Genomic DNA, 12,291 nt, shown 5'->3' with positions numbered 1-12,291 from the left:
CAAATCATTTGAGGTTTAACTCTTATTTTAGCAATATCTTGTACCAGATATGCATTCGTTTTCCCCTTTAGTATGCAACTACATGGATTCAAAGTGAAGTAGCAAAACGGGACGGAACACTCCGCCCCGTTTTAGGCCGCTGCATAATTAACCCACTTAAAAAGAAGCGATGCATACCAACTTTAGGGATCGAGTTGAAACTCCCATCATGCCCGCCCCTCGAGGGTGTGAGTTGTCCGGTCAATAGAAAAACATTCATTTTTATAATTTTTTTTTTGGTCATGTATTTTTATTCCATAAAAATATTAACAAATTAACAACGAATAGGAGAAACAACCAACAATAATTAAAAATAGGGTCTTGTTAACAAGTGCCCTCATGACAATGGTTAAGGAAACTATAAATAGAAAATTTGTCTTAAAAATATAAGTTTTGATTTTTGATTAAATAATAATTACACCATTTTTTTTATAAAAAATTACTACTTTTGGTTGCTTAACAAATGCCCTGAGGGCACTGTTTAGCATTCTCCTTAAAAATAATATCATGAAAATAAATTAGTGTTCCAACAATAACATCAAAATAGGAGTAAATAGGCAATTACTCCTGAAAATGTAAGTTTCGTCAATTACCCCCCATGAAATTAACAAAACTTCAATTGCAAAACATCATGTTGACTAACAGGAAAAATTTGACGGAGGATGTAAATTGATTAACGTTGTGCAATTTTAGAAGGGTAATTGTAGTTTTGTTAATTTCAAGGGGGTAATTGACGAATTTTACAATGTTAGGGGGGATAATTGCCTATTTACTCATCAAAATAGTCTAGGTTGAATTAAATTCAGGTTTCTAGCAAGTCCCGTAGGTTTTCGTTTTGTTTACATTCGATCAATGATTCATCTTTTGGTTTTCGATCAAGTTTTTATTCATCTATTGATATTTTAAAAGATGGTGGGTTTTTTTTTGGTTGCAATCCTTAACACGTTTTTGGGGATGTTGTTTCCAATTTCGGAACCACCATTGTGGACTTCGTCGATCTCTGTTTGCCAGTGGCGTATCCAGAACCCTTAATCAGGAGGTGTAAACTTTTCCGTCATACCAAATTTAAAATGATTTTTTATTAAAGGGGACACATGATTTTCCGATGATTTTTTTACTTCTAATTAATCATTCTTGTAAACAAATTTACTTATAAGAATGTTATATTGTTGATGACATTCAAAAAGATAAAAATCTATATTATATTTATATATTGTTAATGTTCATTTATACGTATTATCACAATTAAAACAGCAAATAGACGGTATGGAGTGTCGTTCGAACGCTAGTTATAAACAATATACATTATTAAACTTGCAAAGTAATGACACCTCCAGTTATATGGCCAAGTGGTAAAAATATTTTGCCCAAACTTGGATCCTGGGTTCGAGCCCTCTTAGTCTTGGTTGTAATTTTTTAGTTGAATTCTCATAGAGATAATACAAAAATTTAAATTTAAATTAATCATTCTAATATTTGAACTTAAGGTGCAAAAAAAAAATTCATGGTGGTTAGAATGCAAAAAAAAAAAAATAAGGATATTGGTGTAGTTTTTCAAAGTTCAGGGTGTGCAGGTGCACACCATCATGCTACACTGGATCCGCCTCTGTTATTCGCTATGTTTTTCTCTTTCTGCATGTATTAACACTCTTTGCTTGCTGGTTTGGGTAGTTATGATCTATGATATTATGTTCTAGGTTGTTCGGTTGTTATTGGTTTCAGTAATGTTTATTGTTATGGGTTTGCTTCATTATGTCTGGGTATTTTAACATGTTCATGGTTGTTGTTACTAGGTTTGTTTGTTTCGATTGGTTAGGTTATGAATGTTGTTTTTTAGTCTCTGTTTGGGGTTTTCCTCATGGCTTCCGATTAGGCCATTCCTTCCACTCAGGCAAGGGTTACGAAAATGACTGCTCAAGCCTTGCCCAACTTGTGCAATATCCATGCATCGCAAAACCCTAAAGCATGTTTGAAAGGTGAGAAAATCTCAATTAAAATATTTGAAGATGGTTCACTCTCCCAAAGGGTTCCTCGACAATTCACATGTTGCATTTTAAGGCAAGAATCTTTAAATTTTGGAAGTAAAAAATGCCCCTGGTCCATGGTATCGTCAAGTAAATGTTATTTTAAATTCATTTTTTCATCCTTGGATGATTTAAGTACTATAAGATCCATATGATCTTGGAATTTTTCATCGGGTTTGCTTAAGACGTTTTCTTGGACCGCTTGTTTTAACATGTCACACCGTGAAGAAAATGATTGCTTAAGCATGGGTTCATATTTATGGACTTTCCCGTGGATATTAGTTGTCTGAAATCTTGTTTAACAGGGAATTTAAGAATTCCTTTGGCTTTTGAATTTCGTAACAGAATCTTTATTGATCAGAACGATTTTTCTTTTAATGTTGATATGTTTAGTATGAGAAACTTCCCTCTTTCTGAAACTCATGTCAGATAATTGGACATTCTTATAAGAATAAAAAAATATCATACTCCAAAATCTCCTAACATAGAGACATGAGAAGGAGTTTGAAAATCACTAATGCTTGCCATAGGTTTCACAACACCAACATTAATCAAATATGAGATACCTCAACTAAGAGTACATTCAGCAATACAAAAGAGAATATGAGAGAGGATCACCAATCCCACTAATTTACCATTAACAGAAAATGATAAAAACTAGAATTGAATTTTTTTTTAACTTGATCACAAAAAAAATTGAGTTTATATGAAAGTCTTAAGAACTGCAAAGATGAGGGATATGAACCATATTCAAGGTGAGATATGAGTTGAATCCTTGTTAAAAAAAATTAAACAGCCTAAAATGAAATATATTACCACAAGAAAACTTATGCTCTTTAGCACAAGATGTGCAAAGAAGAGGAAAATAGTATTACAACAACATCATCTGCATGCACAATATAAAAAGTGAAATGAACCAAAACCTAAACAGATGAGGGGTTGCGGCCACAACATATGGTAACCGAAAGAAAAACTAGTATTGTTAGCTTTCAACCACCAAAAAGAAGATATTTTTACTTTGTCTAACAGTTGCATAATGGATTAAGCTTTGTTGTTAAAAAGTCTATGATTCCTTTCGGTCCACAACACCCAAACATAACATAGCCAAATTAATTGTAAAAAAGAACGTCGGGATTTTGAGCCTCTTGAAGAATAAGCAAACTGGTCCAAAATATGCAGCGAATCCACTGAATAAACACATATCCAATCTCCACAAGTTGCCAAAGACTACCAAAAATAGGACAATGAATTAGAAGATGATCTGCAAATTCATTATGACCACATCCGGACACATACACTTGAGATTCATGATAGACACTGTCGCGTCTCACCTTGTTGTCTTCTGTCAGCAACTTTTACGTAGAGGAGGCCACACACATATAGACACCTTCAAAGGAATATTTTTATGTCATATACCTGCTGACATTGCATCGTAGTTATGCATCTCCTGCCTCATAAGCATTTGATACACAACCTGAACTGTATATCTGTCTCCCACATTAGGCAGCTCATAAGTCAGTAATTTAGTGGTTTTAAGTGTTTGTTTTATTAAGATTTTATTGTTTGTTATTTAATTCCAGGAACAAATATGGTGAAAAATTGAGTCTTGGAGCATGGTTAAGGAAAGGAAGGATCTAAGCATGATTTGAGGCTGATTGAAACCAAAAATATGAAGATTATAGGCAAGAATATCAGGCACGACCGTGCCTGACAAAGCCCATACTATGTGCCCTTGTTACCAAACCATGTGCACATTCCGGGAAGGTTGGTACGGTCCGTGCCTGCACAAGCACGGCCTTGCGCGATGCTCCAACCCCTTTTTGTTGTTTTGCTTATAGACAGGCACGGTCCATGCCAAACTGAGCACGACCGTGCCTAGTTCCAGCTGCTATGTTTTGTTATTTTTTAGACCTAAAAGCCCATGAGTTGCTTTTCTATGTAATGTTTATGCCTTTTCTTAGGGCTTAAGTTAGCTTTTAGGCTATAAATAGAGCAACCACCATACTTATTATGCATCTTTGTTCTTGGGAATTCTCTGTGACAATTATTTCCATTGAATCAAAGTTCTTATTTTCTTGTTTTTATTATTCTTGTTCTTTAAAATTCTGCATTTTTTTTTCCAGCTATTTACTTTCATGTTCTTCTCTTTCTCCTTAATCTCTATGTCTACGATGAACATGAATTAGTAGACTTCTTTGTCTTGGGATTGTTGGATGAGTCTAATGACCTAATCCTATAAAGCCAAGCCTAGAACCCTAATTTTATGTGAATCTATTTTTCTAATCTAATCTTTCCGTTCTTAATTCTTATTTCAAATACTAACCGAAGTATCAAATGAAGAAGGTTAGTATTGGACATGTGAGATTAGACAAGGCTTACGAAACATGAGAATAGTTTAGTAAACCTTGAGACCATAAAGTTTCGCTCTTAATGAGTTTTAATAACGATCAACCATGATAATAGGCGTGGTTGTTATTGAAACACACTCATTGATTACGAGAGAAACTTTGATATGCTTTAGAGAAACCGGTCTTTAGAAATAGATTTAACATAAGATTTAGGTATTAGGGTTGGATTGTGAAAGATTTGTCATTATGACGAACCAATAATCCCGAGACGCTTTTTATTATTAATTTTGTATCGATCATAATCCAAACTTTTCAAACTTTAATCTTTCAGCTAATCACCATTAAAAAGAGAATCATAATTACAACAACTCCTTGTTGGAACAATATTTTTTACTACTCTGATTAAACCGTGCACTTGCGGAAAATACACATCAGCAGCCACTTCCAAACATATGGAACAAATTCCTACATAGTAACATAAGAAAGCAAGGTCCTACACTTCACCACTAACTCCTCCTCCCAAGCCAACAATTTGCGTCTCCACACCTACCCCTCCACTCCTTCACCCCTATCCTAAAGAGCACATCTCTGTCACCGACAAGTCCTTATAAACAGACAAATAAAAAACTCTCCTAAAACTGTCCAGTAGAGGAGCCACCCCAACCCAATCATCCGTCCAAAAATAATTATTAGAGTCATTATCAACTTTCTTCTGAATACTATCCTCAAACCAACTCCCTCCTTGAACACCTAACCCATCTCAGATTTTCACAACCTTCATCCACCAAGAAGAACCATCCCTTCCCCCTTCTTTTAGCCACCCCATCTCCCCACCATAACCAGAAGACAAACAATGTAAACCATAACCCCTCCTTATCTACCAAACACATCCAACACCATTTAACTAATAGAGCCATATTAATTTTTTTCATCTGCTGCACCCGCAAACCACCAAACTTCTTACTCATACATATAAAATCTCAATCAACCCAAGCAAATTTCTTATGATCCTCACCCCTCCCCATTTTTTATATTTAAAATAGATTCAATAGAGGAAATTATATCTAAGGGAACTTTGAAGAAGGAAATGACATAAACAGGCAGAGAAGACATAACGAGTTTAAGGAGAATCAAGTGTCCACCATATGCCAAGTTTCTACTATTCCAATCGGACAATCTAGCCTTTATGCGGTTCAAATCTGGTTCCCAAAAAAACAAGTGTCTAGCATCACCACTAATAGAAAGACCCATGTACATAAAATGTATACTCCCAATTTTAGAAGAAAAAACCGATTTCGCCTCACGCAACCAAGACTTCTAAATATTAATATCAACCAACATACTCTTGTGATAATTAACCTTCAGCTTAGACATAGCTTCCAAAAGAACCAGAACATCCCTCAAGGCTCTAACATTCGTCCAACTCTTAACCCCCAACAGTAACGTATCGTCCGCGAATTGCAAACGAGAAATCACAATAGGATTATACCTACCCACACTATAACGAGTAAAGAGATTTGCCTCCACCACAACTGTCATCAATGCAACCCTTATGCGGCAATTAGAAGTTAGCGGTGTAGGTTTCAGTCGTAGTTTCTGGTATCGACACAGACAGTGGGAAATCTCTATACGATGGAAAAGAAGAAAGCAGATCACCTTGTCTTAAACCCTTGGCAGCTAGAATTCGTCAATCGGACTCCCATCAACCAAAACAAAAGTCAAGTCGTTGTCGAACCTACTAATTTCTTCATCCACTTTCGTCACAAAGTTGGAAATGACATCCAAATAATTCCAATCTACTAAGTCATAAGTTTTCTCAAATTCAACTTTAAACAACATTAAATCCTTGTTAAATTAAAGAGTTAAATATGATTTTCGTCTCTATAAAATTAGGATCTTATAATATTAATCTCTACTAGAAAAACGTATTCTAGTCCTCCACAAATTTATTTCTTGCAACATTGATCTTTGTTTGGGGGACTAATATGGTTCATAAATGCATATTTAGAGGATGAAAATATCTCTTTTTTAATAGGGATTAAACTTAAAAAGGTTTTAACTTTATAGGGACTATATATTTTTTTTCAAGTGGTTTAGTGGCAAAAAATTCACTTTGTCCAAGTGAATAAATGAAGTGTTAGGGGTTGAAACTTCAACCTCTACAAAATGAACTAGTTCTTTTGAATTTATATTTTTCTTTAAACTCTGAAGTCTTCAAGACTTAACTTTTTTTTTTTTTTTTTTTATAGAAAACTTAACTTCTCATTCATTTATTATGAGATGGATCTATCCCATCCAAAACATATATACTGTGGTCCGTCTTATTGATAACTATGGGAAAAGGGCTGGTATTGGGGCAATGACGATAACTATTCAAGTAATTCATTTTCCATGTAATATATTCAAAAAAAAGTAATGTAACCAGAATTATAAATTGTATAAAGATACTCATAGGGCCACTTTAATCTTCATATGGGAATTGGGACCTTTCTTAAGACTAATGGGCATTTTTTTTATATGACATTTCCCATCAGATTATGATTTTTATGGTCCCCTCAAGTTATATTACTAGATTTCTACACCAAAAAGCACAAGAAACAATGTATCACTTAAGAAGATAATTTATATAAAACAAACTTAAATTTTTGGATAAATACTATCAATTACAAATTAAAACATAATTTTTACACAATATCTAAGATATTATCAACTAATTAGTATTGAAAATAAAGAATAAAATTGTAGCAACCCTTTTTCCAAAATAAAATCAACTAGCTAGCTAGGTAGATATATGACAATATACAAGCTATACAAATTAATTATGACAATCAACTATAATAATTCTCAACCCAAACAAACAAAAATAAACATCAATTCCTTCACCAACCACCAATTCCTAGTATTTGTTAATGGATATCATATCATGGGAGTCACACATTCTATATTGATCATATATATAACAAATATATATGCACTTTTCTCTTTTGTTCTTTTTTTCCCTCAAATGGGAGAGGAACCTTCATTACCAAGAAGAACCCCTTTTTTTTCTTTTTTCTTTTTTCTTTTTCCCTTTTTCTAATTCTAAAAAAACATTTGTTTGATATCATTTCATGCAAGTGGCTTGGCCTTAATAGATTTCCAGCTAGTTTCAATATCTTCTGCAATCCTCTTTGCATCAATAGATGAACCAAGCAAACCACGTTTAGTGAAACCAACAGCATATAGTCCCTTTTCACCTTTCCATCCATTTGGGAATGGTTTCCTTGGAAAACCATCTTTCTCACTAAACATGTCACTTCCCTAATCACAATAAATTTCAATTCCAATCAATATATAAACTCTAAACATGCTAACAAAATATTGAGACACTTTTCAAAAATTAAAAAATTAAAAAATCATAATATTGAAACTTAAGAATAATTAGGTTTTTATCCTAGACATGTGTGAGAATTGAATTTTTTTCAATACAACATCAAACTAGGTGCATGGATATAAATTATAAGTTGCCCAAATTGATAGAGTGTAATATTAAATTAGTTTTATATTGAGTTTAACTCATCATTATAAAAATAATTTTTAAGGTGACTAGTGTCACTATCTATAAACCTATTTAAGACCTTATCTTTATTTTATGTGAGATTTGAGTTTTTGATAATACAACATCACACTAGGTGCGTGGATATAAATTATAAGTTGCCCAAATTGATAGAGTGTAATATTAAATTAGTTTTATATTGAGTTTAACTCATCATTATAAAAATAATTTTTAAGGTGACTAGTGTCACTATCTATAAACCTATTTAAGACCTTATCTTTATTTTATGTGAGACTTGAGTTTTTGATAATACAACATCACACTAGGTGCGTGGATATAAATTATAAGTTGCCCAAATTGATAGAGTGTAATATTAAATTAGTTTTATATTGAGTTTAACTCATCTTTATAAAATTGATTTTTAAGGTGACTAGTGTCATATCTATAAACATGTTTAAGACCTTATCCTTATTTTATGCGAGACTTGGATTTTTTTTTTTCTAATAAGAATAAGAGCAACTACAAAAAAAGAGTTGAATAGTAAACCAAATAGAGATAGAAAAAAAAAAAACATTGTTGTAAAATAAAGGGATTGAAAAAAAATGAAATTGGTCTCCCACACTTAACAACAAAATTAAAGATGGATTTCATATTTTGTGTCTGATTTTAGTTCAAGTTTTTTAGTAAGAAAATATTAAACAAGAAAAAAAATGTCTCTTCTATCAAAAAAGAAATAATATGTCTCTAGTTTTTTTTTTTAATGAATGTCTCAAATTTTATTGTTACTAAGATTAATGACATAATTTATATTTTTCTATCTCTAATTTTGGTCCTTAATTCAATTATTTCCTATGCTATTTACCATATTTATCAACTATATGTATGAGTTAAATGAAGCACCTTTAACCAAGAGGGTACATTGCTTCTGTAACCAGTAGCTAGAATGATTGCATCAAAGTTCTCCACTTTCCCATCAACAAATTCCACTGCATTATGTGCTAGTCGTTTAATTCCCTTGCAAACCTACACATATATTAGATGATATTAGACAAAATATAATGATGGAAACAATGAAACAACGCCAAGAAAAAAAAAATAGATTTTATTTATCTTAGTATATTTTTAAAAGAGACCAAATTGATTATGACAGGTTTGAATATTGTCGAGTTGAATTGATCTTATCTCCATAATTAATTCTTATGTGAAGCTAGAATTTGAAAAATTTGTCTCTAAATTGATTTTTAACCTTAGTTTTACTATTCAACTCACTTTTATATGAAAGTTATATAAACATAAATCATTTTATATTGAACTCACTTTTAATATAATCAATTCATTTAAAATAAACTTTTGTCACCGCAGATCAAAACACATTAATTTTATAGATTTTTTTTTGTTGATTAAGACAGGAAAACATAATTCTTTCAAAAAAAAAAAAAAGACAGGAAAACATAATAAGATGAAAAACCCTTTTGGATTTGATTGGTATGTAAAGAGAATGTTACCTTAATTTTTCCAGTTTTGATTTGAGCTACTGTCCCAACATCCAAAACAGGTGTCTTGCCGTACAAGTTCTTAAGCTCTAAAGGACCAATTTTTGGTCTTTCAATTCCAAATTGAGATGTATCTCCAAGAATAAGATCTGACATTAGAAGTAAAAATTTATCCACAAATTGAACAGAGAACCATTTAAGCAACCACATAGATAAACCAAAAGTTGATTTCCCAAATATTTGTTGTGGCAAGATATGCACCTGCAAAAATAAAATAAAAAAATAAAAAAAAAGTGGATTCAAGAATTATTTTTTTTTGCTTTAACAACCTTTTTAGGAAATTGTAGACACACTAGGGTAATTACACTAATGGAAATTATTTTTTCATGCTTTTAGTTACACTGACACAAAGGTTCTTTGCAGAGAAGAGATTTGATATTTATTTATTTATTTTGAGATTTTTAAGATTTTTAGATGCTGACATTGTTTGCGCATGCAAACAGATTCCAATGAAAGTGAGAGAACAAACAATGGCACAAACTCTTTTGAGATTTTTTCTTCTTCTCTAGTTTCAAAAAAAATAAAATATACTCCAATTTTGAAAAATAAATTGATCTTGTATACTCCTTATCATTTTAATATAAACAAAAAATAAATGTATTTAGTCCAAACTTAATACTTATCTTAAAAGTCAACAAAAGAAATTAGTTATACGAACCGTTGATTTGTTAAGAAGTTTAAAAAAGAAATTTTGTTTAAAAACTTTAAAATTTGATTTTACTTACAAAAGTTGTATCATTTATTTGTTAACATTGTCCATTTTTAAATTAGACTGGTTTATAAGAGTTCAAACTAAGTATCAAATAAGAGTTCAAACTAAATATTAAATAGAAATTATAATAAGTTAGTTTTTCTAATAGAAAGTAGTAATCAATGAAGACCATGAATGATTCAAACTTATAATATAGTAAAAGAAAACTTGAAAATCGGAAAGAAAAAAATCAATATTATTTTATGCATATATATATATATATATATATATATATATATATATATTATCTCTACTATCAAAAAAATTTCAAATAACATTATAAATTTGAGACATCAAATTTAACGAATAATTATTCGTTAAATTTCATGTCTCTAATACTTAGTCACGAACTAAAGACAAATTTCAAATTTTCAGCCTCTAAATTTGTGTGGCTATTTCAACTTATTTTTATGTAGTTCAAGTATAAGATTGAAGATGTTTGGAAGAATGAAGATCATAAAAGTTAAGTAAACTCACCGTATCTCTAACCACTAAGGATGGATGAGCATTATGGTTGCAAAGGTCTAAACAAACCTCCATACCTGAATTTCCACACCCCACCACCAAAACATTCTTGCCACAAAACATGCTACCACTCTTATACAAACTAGTATGCAAAATTGGTCCTTGAAATTGTTCCATCCCTTCAATTTGAGGCACAACTTCCTCAGCATTTTCACCACTAGCAACAATCAACCATTTACATAAATATTCAATAATAATTTCATCACCATTTTTCATAATTTCTTGAGTTTTAATCTTCCAAAATCCACAAACAACATCAAATTCAGCATTCACCACTTGTTTGCCAAAAATAGGATTTATATCAAAGTGATCAGCATAAGCCTTTAAGTAAGATAAAAATTGTTGCTTTGTTGGATATGATGGTAACCCTTTTGGAAATGGCATAAGAGGAAGTTGACAAAATTGCTTTGGAAGATGAAGCCTTAATCTATCATAAGTTTTGAGTTGCCACATTGAAGCTAAACAATTAGCTCTTTCAAGGATTTGACTTGGAATTCCTTTTTGTTTAAGACATGCTGCTGCTGCTAATCCTGAGGGACCAGCTCCAACTATAATTGGTCCATGAACCAATCTTGATTTTCCCATGCTATCCTTCTTTTGATGATCATGTGCCATTTTGCATTCTTGTTCCTTTAAGTAGTCCATGAACATGAATAACAAAAAAAATAAAAAATAAACTAAGATTGAGTAAAAGGATATAGGTTGAAATGTTTCAAGAATTTGTAGAAGGTGAATTATTGCCAAGTGAAGACATGAAAGGAATTCAATAAATTTAAGAGCTAGCTCTTAAAGGAAGAATTGTGATGAGGAGATAATGGATGGTTTTGATCTTAAGAATATAGAATATGTCTATATGTATGGAAAATTTGGATATGTGAGTTTTCTAAAGGGTTAATTTGCTTCAATAAATTGAGATTGAGAGTTGGAAGTTTGGATATGCAAAATGAAAGAGGAAGGGAGAAGTAAGAAGTAAGAAGTAAGAGAGTATGTGAGCTGCAAAACTTAAAGATGGTGAGAAAGTTGAGGAATAAAGATATGTTATTCACAAGTAATTTGTATCAGGGTGGTGGCTTTTATATATAGAGAGCACGATAGAGAGAGATTCTAATAAGTGAGAGAGAACCAATTATAAAATTTTATATAAGAGGAGTAAGTAGTTTTGATCAAGATTAAATATATGAGGAGTAGTCTCCGTGAGTTTAGTTCAGTTGGTAGGGTCATTGTATAATTTATGCAGGGGTTGGGGTTCGAACTCCGGACACCCCACTTCTACACATTTAATTGTATGAGCTCTAGCCACTAGGCTACTAGACCAAAAAAAATAAAATAAGAGGAGTATTGTACCATATATATACATAGAGGGACCATATTTGGGGCACCCTATATATATATGAGATGTATTAACAACACTCTCTTGTGCTTGTACGATCAATCTACTTATCTGAAATAAAATAAAGAGATTGGGATGAGATAGGATGTTTCAATGACTTCCATCTATCTTAGGTTCTAAGCAATC

General features: G+C 31.7%; 1 protein-coding gene across 1 annotated transcript; it reads right to left on the bottom strand.

Moving 5' to 3' along the window:
- Window positions 1–7,158: 7,158 nt before the first annotated feature.
- Window positions 7,159–11,807, bottom strand: LOC25496931 (indole-3-pyruvate monooxygenase YUCCA2). The gene is made up of 4 exons (XM_013597647.3): window positions 10,728–11,807; window positions 9,452–9,700; window positions 8,847–8,969; window positions 7,159–7,711 (listed from the first exon to the last, which is right to left on the bottom strand). Exons 1-4 carry the CDS (start codon window positions 11,424–11,426, stop codon window positions 7,520–7,522), a joined length of 1,263 nt encoding a protein of 420 aa, XP_013453101.2. The 5' UTR covers window positions 11,427–11,807; the 3' UTR covers window positions 7,159–7,519.
- Window positions 11,808–12,291: the final 484 nt, after the last annotated feature.

The sequence above is a fragment of the Medicago truncatula genome, chromosome 6 (genome assembly GCF_003473485.1).
Source record: "Medicago truncatula cultivar Jemalong A17 chromosome 6, MtrunA17r5.0-ANR, whole genome shotgun sequence".
Taxonomy (NCBI): domain Eukaryota; kingdom Viridiplantae; phylum Streptophyta; class Magnoliopsida; order Fabales; family Fabaceae; genus Medicago; species Medicago truncatula.
Note: the sequence above shows the minus strand (reverse complement) of the source record. Positions and strands in the feature narration are given on the sequence as shown.